Here is a 27774-nt window from a genome sequence, read left to right on the forward strand (position 1 = left end):
ACATTATGCAGGTAATAGGACATATCTTTACTTCTTATTCAAGTTAAACTTTCAGTAAACTGGTGGTTACTCGTTTATTTGGATGTTTGACAGCAAAATCCAACGTGTAGAACCTCTGAGCCAAATTGTCCCAACTAGGCCGCATTTATTGTTTTCTCAACCTAACTATGTCTATTACTGTCTCCCGCCCAGTATTCCGTTCATTATATGATGGACAGCCCTATTCAGCCAATGGTATATTAGAATCCTGCCGGTTTGTGTAAATTCAGACCAATGATAGTCAAGCGGATGGGATTCGATGGGCACACGTTCAATGTTTTCGCTGGCAAGAACGTTAGTTCCTGCTCTTTGCTGGCCGTTTCCTGTAATCGTACAGTGTTGTGAGACGGAGAAAGCCATGTGTGTCGATGGAAAGGTACATTTAGCACCCCTAAATTATAACTGAGAGTCGGGGCAGTGGATAGTATGGTTATTAGGGGATCTTTTTTCTGATGAACAGACGTAGTCCAACCCAAATAGCATTGCGGCCTTACCCGTGTCTGATCGTAGACAGACTATGGTTATTGTGGCACGTTGCCTTTGGTTTGGTCCGGTTTGTTGATGAGATTGAAATAGTGGATGGTAACGTTATGCAGTAAATTATGGAGATGCTGCTACCTATTGACAGATCTATTATATAGTACCGTTTTTATATACCATTTGAAATAGATTTATCCCAAAACAGCCTCATCCAATTCAAATAGCAATTTAATGCTAACGTTATATCTGTACTGAAGCGGGTTTGCGGAGAGCAACACGGTCAGAAAGAAACCATGTTATCCTAGACGGATGTTTTTCGCCCACTTGCCATTTAAACTATTACTTTCCATACAAACACTGTAATTAAAATAGTCTATGATCACAATGAAGGCATGTTTGATTGAAGGAAAAACAGAAACTACTAGTTAGTGTTTGTTGTTGTTATAGCTAACTAGCATCGATGGATCAACTTATGATTCCGGGAAACGGTAAACAATACGGGAATGACGATATAGATAGCTTTTCAGAACCCCTACTTGAAGCTGAATGCATCGATTGTTTTCGTATTATTGAAACAAAGTCTTTATGTTATACTATTTTCACCAAAATCATAAAAATAGGTCAGCAACAGGGCCCCGGTGCGCTAGTTAGCTTACTAACTACCGTACGAACTAGCTTACGTTACTAACTAACTAGATACCACATGACAACTCAGACAATTTCATCCCACAAAGAGCAGCGAGTGTCATGGCACACTTTGCCTGCTACTTTCAGTAAGTATATTGGAATAGTGATTTTCCCTGGTTAAGCTAACCCCTTATTCTCTCTCTTCTTTAGGAAAGAGACATCAGCGAATGATCTCTCAGATGGGGATCATTGCACACAGAGAGAAGTAGGCACTGAAAACAAGGAAGAGGAAAGGGGTGAGGAAGAGGTGGAAAAAATTGTGCGATTCTCCTCTTCCCTGAACCTCTTTCTCTGGTATCTAGCTTAAACATAGATTTTTTTCCACCACCACCCCAATATTTGTCATTAGAGGATACACTGACAAAGCCCAAGTAAATTGTCTGCACAGGACTGAAACCTCAGAATCCATTTTAGTAAGCGATTGACGTTTTGATAGAAATGTGTTTTGGTTATCTAATCACAGAAGGATATTTATGATCTTTTTGTTTTTCCAATTGTTTTTTTTAGGACATACCAGTCAGATCTACGGTTTCCCTATCTTTCTGACTGAGAGCAAGGCTGTTTTGTTCTCTATATCTTCTGTGGACTGGGAAAAATGGCAGATCCCATCATGGACCTCTTTGATGACACGCCACTGTTTAACCTGGATGCCCTGCCAGACGATGCCTTCACAGACCCTGTGGAGGAGGCTCTGAAACTGGCTCTGGGGCAGGTGGACCCCCCCTCCGAACCAACCCCAGACCTCTCCTCCCCAGCGCTCAGCATACCAGTGGCAGCTCCAACCATCCCAGACCCAGTACCTGTGCAGCAGCTGGCCCCAGTCCCGGTTGCCCTCCCTCAGACTGTTTCAATAGCTACAACAGTACCTCAGACAACACTCTCTGTAGCCAGTAACACCAGTGGGGCTGCCACAGTCCTGCTGGGCTCGTCTCTGACTGTCAATAGCTCTACTGGCACCACGCAACACATCACCACACAACAATTCACCACACAGCAGCTTACACAGATCGCACAGCAGCTTACTCCTCAGCAGCTAGCTGCCATCACCCAGCAGGCCGGAGGCCAGGGAGGTGCCAAGATCGTCATCCTGAAAGGACCCGGGGGGCAAGCACAGGTGCTGCAGACTGTTGCTGGGACAGGCTCCCAAGCGGGGAAGGTCACCTTTGCCAGGGTACTGTCTGGAACCCAACTCAGGCCTGGCATGCAGATACTGTCTGGAGGAACGGTCCTGAACCAAGCGTCTCCTGGGCAGGGACAGGTAAAGGTGGGAACTGGGGTACAGAGACTGGTTCAGTCGCCCAACGGACCCCTGAAGCAGGTACAGTTGATCTCCATTCCTCAGGGCCAGTCCCAAAGCCAGACTCAGACTGTCCAGGTGCAGATACCACAAGCCCAGCTTGCCCAGGCTCAAGTGCAGCTCCAGACCCAAGGACAGGCAACGCAAATCCAGCTACAGCCCCAGACACAGGTGCAGCTGCAGTCTGCCATGCAGACACAGGTCACCGCTGCTGCTACAGGCACCACTACAGTCCGACCACAAGGGGTCACCCTTACTACAGTACCACAACAGGTAAGATTGCCCTCTGAGCTCAATTTGGCCTAACCATCAGGATTGTCAAATACTATGTTTTCAGTAGTCAGTAACCTCCATTAACCAGGGCTCTTCACCTCAGGTCTCAAGATTGTACATTTCTAACTAAATTAGCATCTTTTAATTGATCATTTCTCTCTCCTCTCAGGGTGAAGCCAAGAGGATCACCCTGGTGCTGCAGCAGCCTCAGGGGGGTGCGGCCCAGGGGGGTGCTGTGACAGTCGGTGGGTCGGGTCAGCTGCAGCAGGGCCAGCAGCAGAGGCTGGTGTTGGGTAATCTCCCAGGGAAGCTGGTCCTCCAGGGGGGTCAGCTAGCTGCTCTCACCCAGGCAAGGGCAGGGCAGATGGGGGCACAGCCTAAAGTGCTCACCATCCAGCTGCAAGTGCAGCAGCAACCCAACCAACAGGGGGGACCCAAGGTAAGGAGGAGGAGGAGGAGTGGCTTGAATTAGTCGTTAGGAAATTCTCCACTCTGTTAACTAATCAGAAATACTGACCTGTTCTATGAAGACTTTGATCTGTAACTAGAACGGTCTCTGTCCTGCAGTTTCAGCTGGTGTCCGGAGGGCAAGGAAGTAGCCCACAGGTTGTTCAGATCTCCCAGGGCCAAGGTGGACAGAGACTAGCCGTGCCGCTCAAACTGCTGCTGCAACCACAGGTACACACAAACATATACACATACATATATATACATACATACATACCAGTCAAAAGTTTGGACACACCTGCTCATTCCAAGGTTTTTCTTAATTTTTTACTATTTTCTACAATTTTCATTGTAGAATAGTATTGAAGACATCAAAACTATGAAATAACACATGGAATCATGTAGTAACCAAAAAAGTGTTAAACAAATCTAAATATATTTGAGTTTCTTAAAAGTAGCCACCCTTTGCCTTGACAGATTTGCTTACTCTTGGCATTCTCTCAACCAGCTTCACTTGGAATGCTTTTCCAACAGTCTTGAAGGAGTTCCAACATATACTGAGCAGTTGTTGGTTGCTTTTCCTTCACTCTGTGGTCCAACTCATCCCAAACCATCTCAATTGGGTTGAGGTTGGGTGATTGTGGAGGCCAGGTCATCTGATGCCACACTCCATCACTCTCCTTCTTGGTCAAATAGCCTTTAGACAGCCTGGAGGTGTGTGTTGGGTCATTGTCCTGTTGAAAAACAAATGATAGTCCCTCTAAGCGCAAACCAGATGGGATGGAGTATCGCTGCAGAATGCTGTGGTAGCCATGCTGGTTAAGTGTGGCTTGAATTCTAAATAAATACATCTAAATAAATCACAGACAGTGTCACCAGCAAAGCACCATCACACCACCACCTCCCTGCTTCTCGGTGACCTACTCTGCGTTTCACAAAGACACAGCGGTTGGAAGCAAAAATCTCAAATTTGGACTCATCAGACCAAAGGGCAGATTTCCACCTGTTTAATGTCCATTGCTTGTGTTTCTTGGCCCAAGCATGTCTCTTCTTATTGGTGTCCTTTAGTAGTTGCTTCTTCAGCAATTCGACCATGAAGGCCTGATTCACACAGTCTCCTCTGAACAGTTGATGTTGAGATGTCTGTTACTTGAACTCTGTGAAGCATTTATTTGGGCTTCAATTTCTGAGACTGGTAACTCTAATGAATGTATCCTCTTCAGCAGAGGTAACTCTGGGTCTTCCTTTCCTGTTGCAGTCCTCGTGAGAGACAGTTTCATCATAGCGCTTGATGGTTTTTGCGACTACTTGAAGAAACGGATTGACTGACCTTCGTGTCTTAAAGTAATGATGGAGTGTTGTTACTCTTTGCTTATTTTAGCTGTTCTTGCCATAATATGGACTTGGTTTTTTAGCAAATAGTGCTATCTTCTGTTTACCATCCCTACCTTGTCACAACACAACTGATTGGCTCAAACGCAAAGGAAAGAAATTCCACAAATTAACTTTTAACGCGGCACACCTGTTAATTGAAATGCATTCCAGGTGAAGCTGGTTGAGAGTGCCAAGCATGTGCAAAGCTGTCATCAAGGCAAAGGCTGGCTACTTTGAAGAATCTCAAATATAAAATATATTTTGATTTGTTTAACACTTTTTTAGTTACTACATGATTCCATGTGTTATTTCATGGTTTTGATGTCTTCAATGTTATTCTACAATGTAGAAAATGGTACAAATAAAGAAAAATCCTTGAGTGAGTAGGTGTATCCAAATTTGAGTGGTACTGTGTATACACACACGTCTACATGATAGATGTATCGAGTTGCAAATCTCACTTGTCAAACCTTACACGTGTAGGTTATTTTGCCTCTTAACAACTTAACCCGTGTGTGTATCTATCTATATATATCTCCACAGACAAATGCCACCTCGACGGCAGGCAGAGCTGTCTCCGTAGTGAAGGTCATCAACACCTCAGCTGCCGGCTCCGCCCCTTCCACCACCACTATGTCGTCACCAGGGATACGGCTAGCCAAGGCCCAGGAGCCTGTACGTCGTTTGGAGACCCTGTGCAAACAGGAGAAGGCCAACCGTATTGTGGCTGAGGCCATTGCCAGGGCCAAGGCCCGGGGAGAGAGGAACATTCCACGAGTCCTCAACCAGGATGAACTGCCTGCCGGACAAAAGGCTGCTGACCAAGGGGCCGCTGCAACAACCACTGGCACACCTGGAGCCAAGAAGAAGGGAGGAGGGAGTAAGAAGAAGAGCCCAGCGGCGGCAGCAGGGAAGGGCGGGGCTGGTGCAGAAAAGAAAGGCAAAGCCAAGGCAGCAGGTGGGGCTGCTGGTGGGACACTTGGAGGGGCGGCTGGAACCGGCTGCAGCAAGAGCAAAAGCAAGGCAAAGATCAAGTAAGTTGCAATGTTCTCATTGTCTTTTTTGGGGGGTGTTGTATGTATTTCTCCAACTAATTCTCGTTCTCATCCTCCCCTGTCTCTCGCTCCAGTACAATCACTCTAGTGGGGGGTAAGAAGAGGAAGAGGAATGCCTCCTCAGACCACTCTGATGGGGAGTTGAGCCCCGCCTCTCCCTCTAAGGCCCTGGATGAGGACATGCTTGCGGTGAGTCACATCCCTCCTACTGACATACACTTACACACAACGCCCCCCCCCCCCCCCCATATAATACGTACAGTACTGCACTGGATGTTTGTCAAGACTTCCTGACCGATGTCTGACTTTTGTTCATGTCATCTCCCTCTTCCACCAGAAGAGGCGTTCTAACCGTCAGGTGAAGAGGAAGAAATACACTGAGGATCTGGACATCAAAATCACTGACGACGAGGACGAACCGGAGGAGGACGTGGACGTAACCACCACGACGGCGGCGGTGGCGTCCATTACCGGAGGAGGAACGGGGCAGCTGATGGGAGAGCAGCTCAAACAGGAGCTGCAGTTGGACGGGGACAGCCTTTCCAGCATGCAGTTCTTTGTGGTGAGTGGGAGATTTTGATCAGGTTTGAGCTGTTCTGTTGAGTGAGTGTTGGTTATCTTATCACCTGCACATGACAGCTGTATAACACATGTATATGTATCACAGGAAAACCCCAACGAGGAAGATGCAGCAATTGTTGACAAAGTTTTGTCCGTGAGGTTAACTAAAAAGGAGGTGAGTGTGCTTACTGTGCTTTTTTTCTGTTAATTGTTAGTATTTGGGGATTTTGCTAATTTAAGAAGTTACAAATCATTATGTATCATGTTTGTTCCTCTCTTCATATTTTAAAGGTGTCTCCAGGACATTACATCAATGCTGAGGAATTTTTTGTCAAATATAAGAACTAGTAAGTCTCACTCTTTCCTGAGGATGTCTATTGACTAAAATGTCAGTGTGAGATTCACAAAATTGTTTGTGGAGCATCCAAGATCAACAGTGCATGGGGAGTGTCTTCCTTTATATCCATGGCTGACCCCTGATCCCCCCCGTTCTCTCTCTCAGCTCCTACATGCACTGTGAGTGGGCCACTCTGGAGCAGCTGGAGAGAGACAAGAGGATCCATCAGAAGCTCAAGAGATTCAAGGCCAAACATGCACAGATGAGACTCCTCTTACAGGAGGTAAGGGAATAATATGCCGTCTTTCACAGAAACATTTTGGTAACCCTCCGATTGTGAAGTAGATGGGTATGTGTATAGAGGTGTATCATATCATAGGGATCATAGTCGCTGTGTTTTTTGTGCGTCTTATCCTCTCTGTGTTCCTGTCCTTAGGAAGAGGAGCCCTTCAACCCAGATTATGTGGAGGTGGACCGGATCCTGGATGAGTCCAACAGTGTGGACAATGGAGAGGTGAGAGAAGTCAATGACTGAATCTGATCTCTAAAGGACAAGTCTTAATCTGTTCTTGTAAACCATGAATTAAAACCATGAATTGATCTCATTGTGAAAATTCTGAGTTAGGATTATTTGTCTCTAAGTGTGTATTGTATCTCCCAGCCGGTGGTGTATTACCTGGTGAAGTGGTGCTCTCTGCCCTATGAAGATGCTACCTGGGAGCTAAGAGAGGATGTGGACGAGGGCAAGGTGGAGGAGTTCAGGAAGATCCAAGACCGCCAACCTCAACTCAAGAGAACGGTGCGTGTGGGTGTTCACTGGTTGTGTGTTCACCACATTCCATGTGAGTGTTGCCACTGCTTTAGTCCAATATGTCATCATTCCACAGTCTAAACCATTCACTCCTCATTAGCCCCGGCCCCAAGCAGCTGCATGGAAGAAGCTGGAGGAATTCAGAGAGTACAAGAGTGGGAACGTACTCCGAGAATACCAGCTAGAAGGAGTCAACTGGCTGCTCTTCAACTGGTACAACAGGTACTAATGTTTCTTTTATTGAAATCATTTCATATCCCATTCTATCCATATTAACACATCCTCTCGCCCTACAGGCAGAACTGTATCCTGGCAGATGAGATGGGTCTAGGGAAGACCATCCAGTCCATCTCTCTGCTGTCCGAGGTGTTTGGTGCCGGGGTCCAGGGCCCCTTCCTGGTCATCGCTCCTCTCTCTACCATCACCAACTGGGAGAGGGAGTTTGCCACCTGGACTGACATGAACGCCATCGTCTACCACGGCAGCCTGGCCAGCAGGCAGATGATCCAGCAGTACGAGATGTACTGCAAGGATGACAAGGTGTGTGTGTCGCATTCTGTTTGTGTAACCTTAGAACAGAAGAATGGATTACAGTGGTTGCAGTGCTAGTGTTGTTGTGCAGTAGGAACTGTCGGAAGACAATGATTCTCTCGTGTACCAAGAATCAAATTATCTGAACATCGACATCTAGTTCCTCTAACTAGAGTGTTGGATTACAGGATCATCTGATCCCAGGGGCGTATAAGTTTGATGCCCTGATCACCACGTTTGAGATGATTCTGTCCGACTGCCCTGAGCTAAGGGAGATCTCCTGGCGCTGTGTGATCATTGACGAGGCTCACCGCCTCAAGAACCGCAACTGCAAGCTGCTGGACAGTCTCAAGATGCTGGACTTGGTGAGTAATCAGGGGATAGATAGTCTAAGGGACAGGGTGACAAATGTATTACTTGTGATGTGACAACGTTTTGGTCTTATGTTTACAAAGAGGCATAATAACACCCTCTCTACCTCTTTTTCTCTCTGTTCATCTCCTTGTCTTCCTCCTCCACTCTCTATTCCACTCCTCTGTCCTCCCTGGTTCTTAGGAGCATAAGGTGCTTCTAACTGGTACCCCCCTCCAGAACACAGTGGAGGAACTCTTCAGTCTGCTGCACTTCCTGGAGCCAGCTCAGTTTTCATCAGAGTCTGAATTCCTTCGTGACTTTGGAGACCTCAAAACAGAGGAGCAGGTCCAGAAGCTCCAGGCCATTCTGAAGCCTATGATGCTGCGCAGACTCAAAGAGGACGTAGAGAAGAACTTGGCGCCAAAACAGGAGACCATCATTGAGGTAAGATTTGACACTCAAAATTAATAATATTGCACCATATAACCAAGGTGACCTTGTATATGAGTAGCAGAATTATGTTTTTCTTAATGGACCATAACCATCAATCTAATACAACCTTATTTACACAGGTGGAGCTGACAGATGTGCAGAAGAAATACTACCGGGCCATCCTAGAGAGGAACTTCAGTTTCCTCAGCATGGGAGCCACCAGCAACAGCAACGTTCCCAATCTGCTCAACACCATGATGGAGCTACGCAAGTGCTGCAACCACCCCTACCTTATTACCGGTACCTTACACCACAACAACACTTCAATACCCTTCCTCCTCCAAAAACAATACCCTTCCTCCTCCAAAAACAATAACCCCAACAGCGTCTCCTCTTAATGCAGCTAGCCTGCAATCACTTGATGCTTACCACAGCATCTGTTGACCTAACATCACTCCAACTGTTCATCTGTATACGCCAATGTCTTCATACCTTTCCCAGGATGCAGTGGGATAGTAACCCCCCTTCTGTCTGTTCTGTCCAGGGGCAGAGGAGAAGATTGTGGCTGAGCTGAGGGATGTTTACGACCCCGTGGCCCCAGACTTTCACCTGCAGGCGCTGGTGAGATCCGCAGGCAAGCTGGTCCTGCTGGACAAACTGCTGCCTCGCCTGAAGGCCGGGGGACACAAGGTGCTCATCTTCTCCCAGATGGTGCGCTGCCTGGACATCCTGGAGGACTACCTCATCAACAAGAGGTATGCGTACAGCCCAACACATCACTGGGGCCAAACTTCCTGCCATCCAGGACCTATATACTAGGTGTGTCAGAGGAAGGCCCAAAAAATTGTCTAAGACTCCAGTTACCGAAGTCAGACTGTTCAGTAAGCATTTCATGATAAGGTTGTATTCGGCGCATGTGACAAATAAAATTAGATTTATGACGGTCTAGATAGACTGCCTGCCTCATCAGCGGGTATGGGCATGTTGAAAAACAATAGATTTTGTTAGTAAGTTTTGTTTTACTACATTATCAGTCTGTGGTAGTAGACTAGGATGTGGGTGATTTAAAATTAGACAGACTGGATGTGAAGAGTAATCTAGATGAGTAAGAAGTTGTCTTTATCAACGTTCTGCCCAGATACCTGTACGAGCGTATTGATGGCAGAGTGAGAGGGAACCTGCGTCAGGCAGCCATTGACCGCTTCAGCAAACCAGACTCGGACCGTTTTGTCTTCCTGTTGTGTACCCGGGCTGGAGGTCTGGGCATCAACCTGACTGCTGCTGACACCTGCGTCATCTTTGACTCCGACTGGAACCCTCAAAACGACCTGCAGGTAATGTCTGATCTCCCGCTTTTGTGTCTGGTTCCTTCCAATGTTTCGTCCTAGTACCCTTACCACACTGTACAAATGGCATCCTATTGATGTACTAATCCTGCCTTCTCCCAACAGGCTCAGGCGCGGTGTCACCGTATCGGCCAGTCGAAGGCGGTGAAGGTCTACCGTCTGATCACCAGGAACTCTTATGAGAGGGAGATGCTGGACAAGGCCAGCCTCAAACTAGGTCTGGACCGGGCTGTACTGCAGAGCATGAGCGGTAATAAGGAGAGCAACGTCAATGGAGTAAGGAGGTCCAAGCTGTTTACTTAATATGGAGTTTTTTTTAGTCTGCTGTTTGTTTAGATGCTAACTGGTTAATGTCCGTCCTGTTCCACTCGTTTCGTAGCAAATCCAGCAGTTCTCCAAGAAGGAGATTGAGGACCTCCTGAGGAAGGGTGCGTACGCTGCCATTATGGACGAGGAGGACGAGGGCTCCAAGTTCTGTGAGGAGGACATTGACCAGATCCTCCAGAGGAGAGCCACCACCATCACCATCGAGAGCGAGGGCAAGGGCTCCACCTTCTCCAAGGCCAGCTTCGTGGCTACCGAGAACAGGACCGACATTGCCCTGGATGACCCCGAGTTCTGGCAGAAGTGGGCCAAGAGGGCAGACATAGACTTTGATTCCATGAATAGGAAGGTAATGCTGATGTCTCAGGCGTGTGTGTGTTTACTCTGTGCTTGTTTTTTGTGAGAAAAGCTAATTTTCCTTATGTTTTCTCACACCCTCCCTGTAGAACACCCTGGTGATTGACACGCCCAGGGTGAGGAAGCAGACCCGTCAGTTTGCCACCCTGAGGGGCGAGGGTGGGGAGATATCTGACCCCGATAGCGACGATGAGTACCCGCCCGCCAATTCCCGGCAGTCCCGGTCCGCTAGGCGCTCCGAGCGCCACACCGGAAACGGCTACGGCCGCACCGACTGCTTCCGTGTGGAGAAACATCTGCTTGTTTACGGGTAGGTGTATTTGGCTAGGGCCTGGAGTTGTTTTTATTTTCTAGACAGGTGTAGTTATAATACATATGATAGTAAAGTTGTTAACGGAGTTTCTAATAAAGTAAGCTCCACGCTATTGTGTTGAGCCTCCTTTCTCACTCTGCGACCTGTGTTTGTCCAGGTGGGGGCGCTGGAGGGACATCCTGTCTCATGCACGCTGTAAGCGGCGCCTCGGGGAGCGAGACGTGGAGACCATCTGCAGGGTCATCCTGGTCTTCTGCCTGCTGCATTACCGTGGAGACGAGAACATTAAGAGCTTCATCTGGGAGCTCATCACCCCGCCGGAGAACGGCCGGGAACCCCACACACTCCTCAACCACTCTGGTACGGACTGAACCCCACACACTCCTCAACCACTGGTACGGACTGAACCCCACACACTCCTCAACCACTCTGGTACGGACTGAACCCCACACACTCCTCAACCACTCTGGTACAGACTGAACCCCACACACTCCTCAACCACTCTGGTACAGACTGAACCCCAACCACTCTGGTACGGACTGAACCCCACAGTCTCCTCAACCACTCTGGTACGGACTGAACCCCACAGTCTCCTCAACCACTCTGGTACGGACTGAACCCCACACACTCCTCAACCACTCTGGTACGGACTGAACCCCACAGTCTCCTCAACCACTCTGGTACGGACTGAACCCCACACACTCCTCAACCACTCTGGTACGGACTGAACCCCACACACTCCTCAACCACTGGTACGGACTGAACCCCACAGTCTCCTCAACCACTCTGGTACGGACTGAACCCCACACACTCCTCAACCACTCTGGTACGGACTGAACCCCACACACTCCTCAACCACTCTGGTACGGACTGAACCCCACAGTCTCCTCAACCACTCTGGTACGGACTGAACCCCACAGTCTCCTCAACCACTCTGGTACGGACTGAACCCCACACACTCCTCAACCACTGGTACGGACTGAACCCCACACACTCCTCAACCACTCTGGTACGGACTGAACCCCACACACTCCTCAACCACTCTGGTACGGACTGAACCCCACACACTCCTCAACCACTCTGGTACGGACTGAACCCCACACACTCCTCAACCACTCTGGTACGGACTGAACCCCACACACTCCTCAACCACTCTGGTACGGACTGAACCCCACACACTCCTCAACCACTCTGGTGCGGACTGAACCCATTGTCTAAATATTTCTTGCCGTTTTGGATAACTTTGTGTTAATGTATTTTCTCTCACTTTAGCGTTGCCTTCCAGGGTCCTGCGTATATGTTTCAATGTGTTTCTCTGTCTAGGTTTGTCCATCCCTGTTCCTCGGGGCAGGAAGGGGAAGAGGGTGAAGGCTCAGAGCTCCTTTGATGTTCAGAAGGTGGAGTGGATCCGCAAGTACAACCCCGACTCCCTGCTTCTGGACGACAGCTACCGCAAACATCTCAAGCACCAGTGCAACAAGTCAGTGTGTATTCAGCCTCAACCTCTAGAGAGTCCTGAAGTGTTTGTGCTCAGTGTCAGAGCATTAACCCTTTCCTCGTCGTCAGGGTGTTGCTGAGAGTACGTATGCTCTACTACCTGAGACAGGAAGTCATTGGAGAACATGCTGATTCTGTGCTGAGAGGAGCTGATGCCAGGTCTCAACCTATTAAAAATCCTTGTTATCTGCTATACACATGCGCACACACATACGTCTACACACACACGCACACACTCACACAGGTGTATACTGAATCCATCTGTCTGTGTCCTCGTAGGGATATTGACATCTGGATGCCTGAGATGGAGCAGCTTGAGGTGCCATCAGGTTGGTGGGATACAGAGGCAGACCGCTCCCTCCTCGTCGGAGTTTTCAAACATGGTGAATGTGAAAAAGTATTTAGGAGTTTGTTTACTTGTCAAGAATATCTTGTTTATCAGTAGGAACGTGGTGTTTAGTGAGTGTGTTTTGTAGTAACTCCAGTGTGTTGCTCCAGGGTATGAGATGTACACCACTATGCGTGCCGACGACTGTCTCTGTTTCCTGGAGAGAGCTGGTCGCCCTGACGACCAGGCCATTGATGCTGAGCAGCACTCTGCAGACGCAGAGCTGGGAGACGGGTGAGCTACACTGGCTAATCTTATTAGCACCTCACCAAACAACCCGCTAACTATATATTACAGAATTATTTAGAGCTGGCCTCACCACCATTAACTTGAAAAAAAAATTCCCCCAGAGGAGACGATGACAAGTATTCTGAAGACCCGGAGTTCAAGCCTGCGTTAAGGCACACCAAAGACCTATACGAGGAGGTGTGAATCAGTGCTTATTATTCTCATTGATTGATTTTTGTTGCAGAATATTGTTGACATTAATGATAATCCCTCTCCCCCAGGCCGACTCCTTGAACATGGATGATGATATCTGTGTCGAGGACAAGGCAGGGCCTGTTAAAACCAAGGGGCTGCCCTCTGGCCAGTCCGGAGCCTGTGAGTGGCCGACCAGCTCATCACTTACCGCGCGGCTCCGGCGTCTGATCACGGCATACCAGCGCAGCTACAGGAGAGAGCAGCTGAAGGTGGAGGCAGCAGAGAAGGGCGACCGCAGGCGCAGGAGGTGTGAGCAGGCCAGTAAACTGAAGGAGATTGCACGCCAGGAACGCCAACAGAGGTACCAACTACTACCCTCAACTATTAACTCTGCAAGCATATGTGTCCTGAAACTGAGGTACAGTTGTTGATATGTTTGTTTAATGTGTCTGTATGGTGTAAGGGACAGTTCGAAATTTACTGGGTTGGGGGTCCAGAATAGCGGAAGGTTTCATAGCCGAATGTTACCTGCTTGCATGCTCCTCCCCTATCAATACTTCCTTTATGTACTACACTTCTCAGCATGCTTACTATACAGTCAACTCTATTCTGCCCTCTATCCAATGTGACAATAGTGGTAGGTGGATTGTTTGTCCAAATCTGCAATAGGTTAACTAGCAATCATATCAAACATAAAACCAATTTTCAATATAAATCCACAAGAACTTAGAGGACAAGCTGATGGGCAGTAGAGAGGCCATTGTGCATGAAAGAACAGTCAAGATGTGACATGCAGCTCAAAGGTGTCCTATTGATCTTGTTAAGGCTATACAAATGCAATATACTGTAACGGATTTTGTAGATTCTTAAAGTTGATTTGGACATTACATTTATGGGACATTGCAACTCAATAGATGCTTGTAGTCAGCCTGAAGTAAACATTTCTAAAGGTAAGATGGCTATAGCTTATTTGCTCTATAAAATCAGCAATGCGTGCTTATAGTCATTTTCAATGATTTTCCCCAAAAACCTTCCCAATTAAATGTTGACTGCAAAGTAGCAGTAGCATATCATGAGGATTTATATCAATCGGGTGCACATTTGTTTTGCATACTCTGCCATGTGCAGTACAGAAACACTGATAGACTAACACAAATGTACTGTGACTACAACTTGGCTGGGACATGCTTTCAATGGTGCTATCAACCGTCACAATCCTCGCTATATGAGCCATGATACAGTTCCTACGAAGTGGGTTAACTATATTGGCACGATGCAGGGTGTTTGGCTTTTACGCCAGTGACCTGGGTTCACTTCCTTGTCCTGCCGTTTACTACTTTTTTATTTAAAACATTTTTTTCCTTTATGTAACTAGGCAGGTCAGTTAAGATAATTCTTATTTTCAATGACGGCCTAGGAACAGTGGGTTTAACTGCCTTGTTCAGGGGCAGAACGACAGATTTGTACCTTGTCAGATCGGAGATTCGAACTTGCAACCTTTCGATTACTAGTCCAACGCTCTAACCACTAGGCTACCAGGTCTTCTACAAAGGGTGTTTAGTATTATTGTTTAGTATTATGATAAGTATTATCACGTGCGTTTTGCCTCCTTTCTGATCCAAGCAGATATTGATCGACCCTAACGCTTCAGTATAACCCAAATATTTCATTTAACTTTTAAAATGTAGTATCTTTTTGTATGTGGTATAAACACAACCAGTCACAATGTTATAATCTGATTAGGCTACTTCAAAAGTCTCTTGTAGGCTAAGTGCGCACATTCATCCACTCTAATATAATTCCAGCATCCAAACTGCGCAACGGCCATTCGATGAATGGAAAGAGACATCGAAGAGTGTCAAGCCGATACTGAGTGGGAGGGATGTATTTTCTGTTTGTCGAGATTGACATACTCCATTTGATTGAGGTGTTGAAAATGCAAACAGTCTATAATCGGTATGCAGTGATGTCACTTATTGGTTGTGTGGGGTGCATTGGCACAACCTGTTGGTGGAAAATGTGTTGCATATATTTAATATAATTATAAATATAGCGTCAATGTTAAGTCAAGGAGGGTGAGATTATTACTTTTTTTACAGTACAAAGGGAGGGTCATGTGAATTTCGAACTATCCCTAACCGTACATTCTGGTATAAGATTGGGAGTGAGTTTTTAGTGTTTTACTACTTTAACCATCAGTCTTTTGTCTCCTTGCTAGGTGGACCCGTAGAGAGGAGTGTGACTTCTACCGTGTGGTGTCCACGTTCGGTGTGGAGCGGATAAAGAAAGAGGCAGATGCCCCAGAGGGGGAAGAGGCTGAACTGGAATGGGCTCGCTTCCGGACATTTGCCCGTCTAGAAAAGAAGACTGACGAGAGTCTGAGCCGTTACTTCCGCTGCTTCATGGCTATGTGCCGGAGGGTGTGCAACCTGCGGCCCGCCCGCGGAGAAGGTCAGAACTACATCAAAAGTTATTACAGTCAAGGTGTTGATAAAGTGTGTAGTCACATAAAGGTAGACTCAGCAAAATGACATTGCCACGAGCCGCACCGCATATATTGAGATGTGCGAGATGCAAGACTTCGCTCTCACACAGTCACAAACAGTATCTGCGCATGTGCACGGGTTCACTTCATTCTGTACAGCATGCTAGCCACGGGACCCAAACAGCGGAGAAGTTGAGCCTTGCGCTTCAACGCTCTTAGTTATTGTGGAAATTCAGCCACTGTGCTGTTTACTTTCTGCGTCAATGTCATATCATTGAGTCTACCTTTTAAATCAGTCAAATACACCGAACAAAAATATAAACGTAACATGTAAAGTGTTGGTTTCATGAGCTGAAATAGAAGATCCCAGAAATTTTCCAATACACACAAAAAGCTTCTTTCTCTGAAATGTTGTGCACAAATGTGTTTACATTCCTGTTAGTGAGCATTTTTCTTTTGCCAAGATAATCCATCCACCTGACAGGTGTGGCATGTCAAGAAGCTGATTAAACAGAGTGATCATTACACAGATGCACCTTGTGCTGGGGACAATATAAGGCCACTCTAAAATGTGCAGATTTGTCAAACACAATGCCACAGATGTCTCAAGTTTTGAGGGAGCGTGCAATTGGCAGCCACCTGGACAGCTGATGAAACTGGGTTTGCACAACCGAAGAATTTCTGCACAAACTGTCAAACTGTCTCAGGGAAGCTCATCTGCGTGCCAGGGTCTTAACCTGACTGCAGTTCGCTGTCGTAACCGAATTCAGTGGGCAAATGCTCACCTTCTATGGCCACTGTCACGCTGGAGAAGTGTGCTCTTCGCAGATGAATCCCGGTTTCAACTGTCGCGGGCAGATGGCAGACAGCGTGTATGGCGTCGTGTGGGCAAGTGGTATGCTGAAGTCAACGTTGGGGTTATGGTATGGGCAGGCAGGCAGGCATAAGCTACTGACAACAAACACTTTTTATTGATGGCAATTTGAATGCAGAGATACCGTGACGAGGTCCGGAGACACCTTGTCTTGTCATTCATCCGCCTCCACCTCATGTTTCAGCATGATAATGCACGGCCCCATGTCGCAAGGGTCTACACAATTCCTGGAAGCTGAACATTTTCTAGTTCTTCCATGGCCTGAATACTCACCAGACATGTCACCCGTTGTTATTTTTTTAATGCTGCTCTTTAATTACTTGTTACTTTTATCTATTTTTCTTATCCATATATTTTTTTTAACTGCACTGTCAGTTAGGGGCTTGTAAGTAAGCATTTCACTGTAAGGTTGTATTCGTTGTTGTATTCGGCATGTGACTAATACAATTTTATTTGATTGAGCACGTTTGGAATGCTCTGTATTGACGTGTATGACAGCCTGTTCAAGGTGCCTGTAATAACGCCACGACGGCAGTCAAATTTCACGTGACTGTTTAGTTAGGGTAATTGGGCTTCTCCAAGCTATGATGCTGCTGATGGTCATTAGTAGCCTACCAAACTTGCTAACTGCCTGGTACTCCGCACTCTATTGTCTCTCTAATCACTCTGACATCAATGCAAATGTAATCGAAAATCTAATCAAAAACTTAATGAGAGCTAATGTTGTGTAACATTTTCTATAGGCTATGCAATTGCTTGAGAAAACAGTGATGTACTCTATTAAAAGGATCCCATCACCTTTTTAGAGGCTAGGCCTACTATATTTATTTTTCAACTTTTCTAATATTAAGCACATTGCTTCTCTTTACAATATGAGTATAGTCTACCTGGCTGGCATAAAAATTTACCACGGGAAAAGCGTCCTCCATTCGCAATTTAAGTGCATAGATGCAGTGGCGTGCCGTGGGCCTGGGGCCTGGGCCTTCAGTGAGGTACTACACAGTCCCACCCGAATTAATCCACCTCTTATTACCATCATTATGATGCCATGGCTCTAGACACTATACATTTAGACAGAAACGCAGTATAACCAGGCGTTGCGTCACCTTGAAATTGGGTAAACAGTGTTTACCCAAAAACATGACACAATCAATGAGTCTTTTCAATATTTCCCTTCACCTTTTCATTGTGCAGCTCCGTTGCCCTGCGCGCTTGTTCGTTGAGCTGTAGATCCACTCCGGTGTCCCCAAAAGTTTTCAAAAGCACCATTGCTTGTAAGTGCCCAGCCGTACTTTGGTGTCTCGTTGCTGCCTTGGTTAGACAACTCAAGTTTGCAAAGCCAGTGTGGCTCCAAACACCAAATCGATCACTTGCAAATAATAGGCATTCCCAGCAGTACAGTTTGCAGTGCTTCTCGGAGCCTGTGAGCCATTGATAGCGCTCGTAGTTGGAACCCCTTTCCCGCCTGTGACAGGCTTTGTAGCGTCGGCGTCCGGCGACCTCTCCTTACAATGTCTAACTTTTCTTGAAAAGTTCGTCTTGAGAATGGCGTTATAATTATATCCTCGACCAAATCGATATCTTCTCCTCCTTCCGCCATTGTGGGTTGAAAAAACAGCTTAGTAGTACGCGAATTAATTCGTTTATCAAATTCAGTTTCCTAGATCTGCATAGACCTGCCTCTCAATATTGGTAATCCAATCAAAAGACGTGCACGCACTACGCCTGCTAGCTGGCTCCTGTGTAACACTGGAGCCAGCCAGCAGGCGTACAATAGCCAACTCTAAAGCTGATTGGTTGACACAAAATTTTCATTTCCATTCACTATAAGCTACAAGCGCCCGCACTGTTGATTCTGAAGGCCTGAGGGCAGATTTTAGACCCCTGGCAACACGTGATGGCTGAATATGATTGGATAAAAGATCTAACATAAAGACCAGCCCTCCAAATCTCAACCTGGGGCTGGAAGCAGTGCAACCAAGAGGAAAGCTATGAAATGAAGAGTATAACTCTTACTCTGGGGAATAATTTAATACATATTTGTGGGAAAATATATTTTAAAAAAAATATTATATTCTGATGATGTTTAGGCCAGCAGAGAAGGCCTTGCTGGCCCTGACGGCCCACCACTGCATAGATGACATTTTATATAAACGTTTTCCCCTGCCCCTGTTTCGAGACGGGTGCATGATAATGATCCATTCTAAATCAAAACAAATTTCACACTTATATGATTTAGTACATGTAAAGACCAGATTAAATCAAGAATAGTCTGATGGGTAATAACATTAGCCTATCACTTGTGAATGATGACCAGCTTGTGTGCAGTAAGGCAAGAAACAGCGCATGCCATTTTTAAAAACGTTTTCAAATTGTAGTCGCAAACCTCATGTAGCCTAGCCCAAATGCCTATGTGTTTTTAAGGTTTGTATCATAACTGAAGTGTCCAAATAACTTCTTAAAATTAAGCACATTTAATCCGCTTTAAAACGAGTGTAGAGCCTAACTGGCATACATACGCAGCGTGTGAGTTTCAACTTTGGGGGAGAATTTTCACCATAAAAAGGAACCTTTTTTATAATAAAAGCATTAATGCATAATCGCATTTCCAGTCACTTTTGAGAATAGTGTTTTCCAGCTAATTGATTGCATTTTGGAATTTTCGCGCTTATAGCCTACTGCCGTGTGCGCATTGCTGAGCTTATGTGAAGAAATAGCCTAATAGTTTATCAAAAATGTTCAACTAAACGTTCTGATCTGTTGCGTCAGCCTAATAGAGTATAAAAGTTTTTTTGATGCTAATGGTTGTATTAATTTGGGATCTATCGCATCCCATAACTGTCCGACTATGTTTGGAATATATATTTCTCGCACAGGATAGAGTAGGTCAACTATTGTACTATTTATTTATTTATTTTATTTGACCTTTTATTTAACCAGGTAGGCCAGTTGAGAACAAGTTCTCATTTACAACTGCGACCTGGCCAAGATAAAACAAAGCAGTGTGACAAAACAACAACACAGTTACACAAACAAACGTACAGTAAATAACACAATAGAAAAATAGATGTACAGTCGTGGCCAAAAGTTGAGAATGACACCAATATTAATTTACACAAAGTTTGCTGCTTCAGTGTCCTTAGATATTTTTGTCAGATGTTACTATGGAATACTGAAGTATGATTACAAGCATTTCATAAGTGTTAAAGGCTTTTATTGACAATTACATGAAGTTGATGCAAAGAGTCAATATTTGCAGTGTTGACCCTTCTTTTTCAAGACCTCTGCAATCTGCCCTGGCATGCTGTCAATTACACATCCTGACTGATGGCAGCCCATTCTTGCATAATCAATGCTTGGAGTTTGTCAGAATTTGTGGGTTTTGTTTGTCCACCCGCCTCTTGAGGATTGACCACAAATTCTCAATGGGATTAAGGTCTGGGGAGTTTCCTGGCCATGGACCCACAGGACTGATGGTAGCGCTCACCTTGTCTTCTCCGGACAAGCTTTTTTCCGGATGCCCCAAACAATCGGAAAGGGGATTTATCAGTGAAAATTACTTTACCCCAGTCCTCAGCAGTCCAATTCCTGTACCTTTTGCAGAATATCAGTCTGTCCCTGATGTTTTTCCTGGGGAGAAGTGGCTTCTTTGCTGCCCTTCTTGACACCAGGCCATCCTCCAAAAGTCTTCACCTCACTGTGCGTGCAGATGCACTCACACCTGCCTGCTGCCATTCCTGAGCAAGCTCTGTACTGGTGGTGCCCTGATCCCGCAGCTGAATCAACTTTAGGAGATGGTCCTGGCGCTTGCTGGACTTTCTTGGGCGCCCTGAAGCCGCCTTCACAACATTTGAACCGCTCTCCTTGAAGTTCTTGATGATCCGATAAATAGTTGATTTAGGTGCAATCTTACTGGCAGCAATATCCTTGCCTGTGAAGCCCTTTTTGTGCAAAGCAATGATGATGGCACGTGTTTCCTTGCAGGTAACCATGGTTGACAGAGGAAGAACAATGATTCCAAGCACCACCCTCCTTTTGAAGCTTCCAGTCTGTTATTCAAACTCAATCAGCATGACAGAGTGATCTCCGGCCTTGTCCTCGTCAACACTCACACCTGTGTTAACGAGAGAATCACTGACATGATGTCAGCTGATCCTTTTGTGGCAAGGCAGAAATGCAGTGGAAATGTTTTTTGGGGATTCAGTTCATTTGCATGACAAAGAGGGACTTTGCAATTAGTAGCAATTCATCTGATCACTCTTCATAACATTCTGGAGTATATGCAAATTGCCATCATACAAACTGAGGCAGCAGACTTTGTGACATAAATATAAATTTTCATTCTCAAAACTTTTGGCCATGACTGTACAGTGTGTGTGCAAATGTAGAAGAGTAGGGAGGTAAGGCAATAAATAGGCCATGGAGGCGAAATAATTACAATTTAGCATTAACACTGGAATGACAGATGTGCAGATGATAATGATGTGCAAGTAGAGAATAGAGATACTGGGGTGCAAAAGAGCAAGAGGATAAGTAACAAAATGGGGATGAGGTAGTTGGGTGTGCTATTTACAGATTGGCTGTGTACAGGTACAGTGATCGGTAAGCTGCTCTGACAGGTGATGCTTAGTTAGCTGGAGGCTTCGATCTCCTTCTCTTCGGTGATTTTTGCAATTCGTTCCAGTCAATGGCAGCAGAGAACTGTAAGGAAAGGCTGCCAAAGGAAGTGTTGGCTTTGGGGGTGACCAGTGAAATATACCTGCTGGTGCGTGTGCTACTGGTGGGTGTTGCTACTGGTGACCGGTGAGCTGAGAAGGTGGGGCTCATAGACTTAGATGACCTGGAGCCAGTGGGTTTGGCGACGAATATGTAGTGAGGGCCAGCCAACGAGAGCATACAGGTCGCAGTGGTGGGTAGTATATGGGGCTTTGGTGACAAAACGGATGGCACTGTGATAGACTACATCCAATTTGCTGAGTAGAGTGTTGGAGGTTATTTTGTAAATGACATCGCCGAAGTCGAGGATCGGTAGGCTAGTCAGTTTTACGAGGGTATGTTGGCATCGAAATAGGAAGCCGATTTCTAGATTTAATTTTGGATTGGAGATGCTTAATGTGAGTCTGGAAGGAGAGTTTACAATCTACCAGACACCTAGGTATTTGTAGTTGTCCACATATTCTAAGTCAGAACCGTCCAGAGTAGTGACGCTAGATGGGCAGGAGGGTGCAGGCAGCAATCGGTTGAAGAGCATGCACTTAGTGTTTATTGCATTTAAAAGCAGTTGGAGGCCTCGGAAGGAGTGTTATATGGCATTGAAGCTCGTGTGGAGGTTTTTTAGCACAGTGTCCAAAGAAAGGCTGGATGTATACAGAATGGTGTTGTCTGCGTAGAGGTGGATCAGAGAATCACCAGCAGCAAGAGCGACATCATTGGTATGATTGGTATAGGCATGGATTTTTTTTAAGGGGCATTACATCCACACAAAGGTTGATGCCACCGGGAAATTCAAGGCATTGTCAAATTGTGAATTAGAGACTGAAGTGTGCTGAGGAAAAACCAAAGCAGAGCTCATGCCTTTTCATACGACTTTTTTCAAATCATCGTTAGTTGCTTCATGCAGCCTTCGAATGTAATAGAAATCTAAACATATAGCCCAACGTTTGTATCACAACTAAAGTTGCATAAATAACTCTAAATTAAGCATATAGGAGGACCTGTTTCTTTGTTAACCGTTCAACACGCAATAGCTGCATATGCGCACTCCTTCAAATCGTTTGGAGAAAATATCCTTTTATTTTATTATGCTATGTTCAATTGTATTCTTCATATTATAAAATAATGCCACGGAATTCTATGCAAATCTTGTCTGCTAAATGAACGAGTGTAATCTATAGCCTTATGGCATAGCCAGATCGGAGCATAATATTAGAACAATTGAGTATTCTGTTTTTCAACATTTCACAGGTGCAATCAACAGCCTGATCAACTCTGTGTGAAGGAGATGTTGCGCTGCATGAAGCAAATGGTGGTCATACTAGATACTGACTGGTTTTCTGATCCATGCACTTCTTTTTTCTTTTCTTTTTCTGTGACCCAACAGATGCATATCTGTATTCCTAGTCATGTGAAATCCATAGATTAGGGCCTAATGAATTGATTTCAATTGACTAATTTCCTTGTATGAACTTTCCTTGTATGAAATTATTGCATGTTGCGTTTTTATATATTTTTGTTCAGTGTATATTAATAAAGCATGGTGTTTAATATTTTGGTAGATCTGAAGAGAGACAGGTCCCTAACCCCTCTCTCCGTCCCCAGACCCTTCAGAGCTGGGCCAGTCTCTGGCCCCAATCACTGAGGAGCGGGCCTCTCGCACCCTGTACCGCATCAGCCTGCTGCGCCGTCTCCGTGAGCACGTCCTGCCTCACCCTTCCCTGGAGGAGCTCCTCCTGCTGGCCCCGCCCAGCTCCGAGCTGCCTGCCTGGTGGAGCACTCCAGCCCATGACCGGGAGCTCATGCTGGGTTCCACCCTCCACGGCGTCAGCCGCACTGAGCTCTCGGTCTTCCTCGACCCGCAGTTCTCATTCAGCCAGGCCCGCCACGACTACCTCGAGAACCAGCAGAACCAGCCCGCCCCCGCCACTCCCCTCCTCCAACCACAGGCAGAGGAGGGCTCAGTCGTCAAAGACGAGGAGGGTCTGGACAAGGAGTCCCGCATCCTTGGAGCCTCTGAGGCTCTCGGCCACTCAAATACCCAGATCACACTCCTCTCCCGTCCCGATGGGAAGGGCCGAGCCCGGCCCGGCTTGGGATGGAAGAAGAGCAGGGGGAGAGAGCCGAGAAGTGGAGAAAGTAAAGGAGAAAGAAGTGTAGGAGGGATTTCCGATTCGGACTCTGATTCTGGCTCGTCTACCTCCTCCCAGCGATCAGGCAGCTCTGACGGCAGTGGTGACAGTGACACAGAGAGGGAAAGAGGTGAGTGGGGACTGAGTGATATCGAAGTGTGAGGATTGAGATAAGACAACACATTGATGGGGTTGAACAAACATTTATGTTTTTTTTTTTATTCTGTTTTCAGCTGCTTTGAAGATGGAGGAAGATGGTGAGAACAGCTTGCTCTCAATGACTCCATCTCAAGATGGCGCGCCACCAGAGTCCCTTACCGACCCCTTCAGGGTTGATTGGCCCAAGGTATGTAGGTGGGGGACATTTACAGTCTGCAACTATAGAGTATGGATGGATCCAGATATGTGGATGATGTTCTGGTTGCTTGCACATTAGTACTTCAAATACAGTATTAACAGGAAGTTGAATATGAACTGTACAGTAGAAGGGATTGTTGTGTTGGTGGAGTGATTGGCTGGTTTCTCCCTCAGGACCGTGTGTTGATAAACCGGCTGGACAGCCTCTGTACCCTGGTGCTGTCTGGGCAGTGGCCAACAGGGCGGCGCTATGCCTCTGACGCCCAGCTCAACCCAGGCTCTGACGACCTAGGGGCAGGGGATGAGCTCAGCTTTGCACGGCTCATGCGGAAAGGCAACAACACGCCCGGTGGAGAAGGAGCAGACGGACAGGAATCTGAGTTCACCGTCAAACTCCTGAAGGTGAGATGAGAGGAACACAAAGTTTAATCAATTCTGGTGCTGGGGACCCACAGAGTAGTCAGTATTTTGTTCTAGCCTAATAATAACACCTGATTCAGCTTTTTAAGCCATTGAAGTACATTGGGATAAAGCTTCTTTAACTGAGGTACAGATGGAATGACTAAATTGTCTGTCTTTCTCCACCCCCCTTTTTTTTACTGTCCTACTCTCTTAGGAGGAGGGGCTGAAGCTGACCTTCTCTAAGCATGCCTTGATGTCCAATGGGTCAGGGGGAGAGGGGAGCGGACGCAGGAAGCGTAGGGACCAAGAAGTACACATATATACAATACTAGTGCACATTCTCATAGTCAGAGTTTAAGACTGCTCATAATACACAGATGTGCAGACAAAGAAACAAACTCGCAAAAACTGACTAAACAAACTCTGAAATCTACGTACTCAAACATTCATGTAATGTTTGCATTTATCATGCCTCATTCATAATCTTCCACCTAGTTGTCAGATCCAGACGGAGCAGTCCCGGTGGTCGATGCCATGACGGGCACAGTGCTGAGTGGGGAGCGAGCCCCTCGCCGCAGAGACCTGCCCAACTGGCTGAAAGAGAACCCAGACTATGAGGTGGAGGGAGACATGTTGGAGGTAGATTTACCTGGAAGATTATGTCCATGTCTCTCTGCGCCTATGTCTCAATTGAGGCTCTGGGCAGAAGTACTGCACTTTGTGAGAAATACAGTATCATTTGAGATTTTCAGTGACTGTCTCCTGTATCCCGCCCCCCCTCAGCTCCTTGTGAACCGGAAGAAGAGGAGGAGGAAGAAGAGGACTGAGAAGACCGCAGCACTGTCGGGCAGTGAGACGGTTAAGGTCATTGATATGAGGACAGGAAAGAAGGTGAGAAATGGCAAAGGATGAATTACATGGGTGCATTGGGATCCTCAGTCAAATATTTATTTATTTGTGGATGTTGATTGCTTAAGGGTGGATTTTCTTTCCTTTTTATTCAGGTTGGGGCTGCGTATGGACCTATGCTGCAGGATCTGAGGGAGTTTCTGGAGGAGAACCCTGACTGTGCAGTGGCACCAGAATGGGCTGAGATGGTCCAGAGCTCTGTGAGTACCCTTAACCTATTTACAGCACACGTTAGGGCTGGGCAATATGGCCAAAATCTCCTATCCTGATATAGGTAATTTCAAATCCTGATAACGATACATATCACGATATAGCACATTTTCTGTAAATTCAATTAATAAATAGTTTATATGAAATGACCACATGTAAAGGCCTATTTCTTATTACATTTTGAATTATACTCAACAAATAAAAGGCACTTACTCATATTTGATTATTTCTCCTTTTATTTAGAACCTTTGTGCAAATGTTCAATTAAGCATGTAACAAAATATAAAATATGAATGTATAAAATCTAAAGGTAAATAGAAAACATTTCAACTATATATATATTTATATTTTTGGGGGCTTGCCTGTTTGCATGTTATTTTGGCATTAATACGTGTCTTATCAATTTGCATTTGGTACCTTGGGTCGAGTGTTACCACCAACTCACGAAACCCCCGTTTCTTGACCGTGTATATTGGGGCCATGTCTTTGCAGATGTAAGTTGTAACTTCAGCTGTTATCTTCGTGATTCTTTGCCATATGGTGTGCCGCAGGCAAAACCCTCTTGCAACGTTTGAGTTGGGGGTTTGTTTTGAGCATTCGACTACTTTTTGGAGTCTCATCCGTAGACTCTCTTTGTACTGTTTCACATGATTCTTGCGTAGGTGGTAAAAGATGTTAGTGGTTTGAGCCTGTTGTTGGGACCGGCCTGCCACATATTTTGCAGAGGACGGTTTTCTGGTCCGTGTCAGACTTCATACCCAAACCACGTCCATACAACCGAAGTAGCCCCTCTTTTAGGTACGAGCTCTGTGTCTCCGTGCTCTGTGTCACGTTCACTCTCCTCCATGTTTGTGTTGCAAATTTCCTTCCACACGTGAACACAGTGTTGTCCAATTGACAAAAAATATTGCCGTAAAGAGTGTGATTTGCGACACAACGAAATAAACGATAGAGCATAATATTAAACGATAGAAAAACATCTATCGTCACACGATATATATCGTCATATCGCCCAGCCCTAGCACACGTCATTAAGTTCAGTGAATCAGTTCTGCTTCACATTGTAAAATATTTCCAAAAACTGATCCTGGTTCACTCCATTTTGTCCTTCCAGGGCTTTCTGCCAGACAGCCTCTTCCACCGGCTCCTCTCTGCACGCTCTGTCATCCCCAAGAGAGTCCGCCGCCGCCACCACCACCACCACCATGCTCCTCAGCCTGCCCCGCTGGAGGACCCAGTCCTGGGCGGAGGTGAAGAGACCCTGGTCTCAGACGGGGCCTACATGATGGAGGACGAAGACTTGGAGAATTCCCCTTTCCTGACTCAAGCTTTTGATGTTAAGATGGAAGGCGGTGACAGCTTGTCACAAGGGGGATACGAGAGTTCTGACAGGGAGGCCCTTTTGGACAACGTCATCATGGCTCAGAAGGACTCAGACTCTTCCTCCAGCTCAGAGGATTGACCAAGCCCATTTTGTCTGATATAGTCCCAGAAAAATCATGTTATTTTCCCTTTCATGTTATTGCTCACTGTTTATTTTTATCATGATATATATTGAATTTTGGATGAATTTGTTTTTTGTTCTTTTTACTCACTTGGTTTATGTAGATTTTTGGAAAGGACCAGGTTTGCACCCAACTCTTTCCATTCCCTTCATTCATGATATTCCCCCTCCCTCCATGACCATCCCCTTGGCACCCTATCTACCCACACAGTGAGTCCACGCCCAACTCTGTTTCTCAACCCACTGCTCTTCTTCTCCCTCAAACCCATTCCCAGTCTCAGCTTTAAGGGGAGCCCTGCTGTGAAGGCATTTGATCGAAGAACCTCCTAGCTAGTCCTCCAGTATAACTGGACGAGAGGACATGCGTACTGAGCAGACCAGAACTTTGCTCCCATGATGCCTGAGTCTGATGTCAGGCCATTTCTGCTCCCTGTTGAGTCAGTGAACTTGAAGGGGTCCAATTTGTGATGTACATTTTTCTGGTAGGGTAAAGGTGGGGGGGGTACCGGTATATAAGTTACTGATCCAGTGCTAGGAAGATGGGTGTATTGTACAATGTAGAACTGGTCAGTTGTGTGCTATGGTGCAAAGATGACCACGATGAGTTAATATTCTTGTTTTATGACCTGAATGTATCTGATATGAATAACAATCTACAGTGAAAGCAGCCAAGTCCTCTTGTCCTTGTGTATTTGTGTGAAATAGCTGAACACATGCTGTCAAGAAAAAGTAGTTTTTGTCAGGCATTTTCCCTGTTAATTTACAATCCTGAGTTTTAAAAAGGATTAAATTAAGATGTTTTTTGATGTATATTTGGGAAAATCCCACGTTTGTGAATGCCCCAGGTCGCTGGTTTTCAGGG

At 46.0% G+C, this 27774-nt stretch overlaps 1 protein-coding gene across 8 annotated transcripts; it reads left to right on the forward strand.

The window, feature by feature from the left end:
• The first annotated feature begins 289 nt into the window (after positions 1-289).
• On the forward strand, positions 290-27584 carry LOC139550428 (chromodomain-helicase-DNA-binding protein 8-like). Of its 8 annotated transcripts, none has more exons than XM_071361316.1 (39): positions 290-415; positions 1357-1500; positions 1714-2776; positions 2946-3215; positions 3344-3454; positions 5141-5631; positions 5727-5841; positions 5990-6214; positions 6320-6388; positions 6505-6560; positions 6716-6833; positions 6987-7064; positions 7212-7349; positions 7462-7583; positions 7658-7901; positions 8081-8257; positions 8448-8690; positions 8819-8978; positions 9223-9433; positions 9817-10012; positions 10130-10300; positions 10404-10697; positions 10795-11015; positions 11176-11378; positions 12342-12498; positions 12585-12674; positions 12795-12898; positions 13014-13137; positions 13254-13329; positions 13413-13744; positions 15545-15777; positions 23004-23660; positions 23764-23876; positions 24062-24289; positions 24504-24599; positions 24785-24928; positions 25073-25180; positions 25294-25398; positions 26523-27584. In XM_071361316.1, exons 3-39 carry the CDS (start codon positions 1802-1804, stop codon positions 26868-26870), a joined length of 7803 nt encoding a protein of 2600 aa, XP_071217417.1. In that variant the 5' UTR covers positions 290-415; positions 1357-1500; positions 1714-1801; the 3' UTR covers positions 26871-27584. The 8 variants fall into 8 exon arrangements, with proteins under 8 accessions (XP_071217417.1, XP_071217416.1, XP_071217415.1 ...); XM_071361315.1 differs by having other exon boundaries at positions 1357-1453; XM_071361314.1 differs by having other exon boundaries at positions 1357-1442.
• The last annotated feature ends 190 nt before the right edge of the window (positions 27585-27774 follow it).

The sequence above is a fragment of the Salvelinus alpinus genome, chromosome 23 (assembly GCF_045679555.1).
Source record: "Salvelinus alpinus chromosome 23, SLU_Salpinus.1, whole genome shotgun sequence".
Taxonomy (NCBI): Eukaryota; Metazoa; Chordata; class Actinopteri; order Salmoniformes; family Salmonidae; genus Salvelinus; species Salvelinus alpinus.

Excerpts from the sequence above, each read along its gene's own strand:
- LOC139550428 (XM_071361316.1), top strand. The coding sequence starts at position 1,802 with ATGGCAGATCCCATCATGGACCTCTTTGATGACACGCCACTGTTTAAC. Across the intron at positions 8,691-8,818 it reads AACAGGAGACCATCATTGAG|GTGGAGCTGACAGATGTGCA; the intron begins GTAAGATTTGAC and ends TTATTTACACAG. Across the intron at positions 25,181-25,293 it reads ATATGAGGACAGGAAAGAAG|GTTGGGGCTGCGTATGGACC; the intron begins GTGAGAAATGGC and ends CTTTTTATTCAG.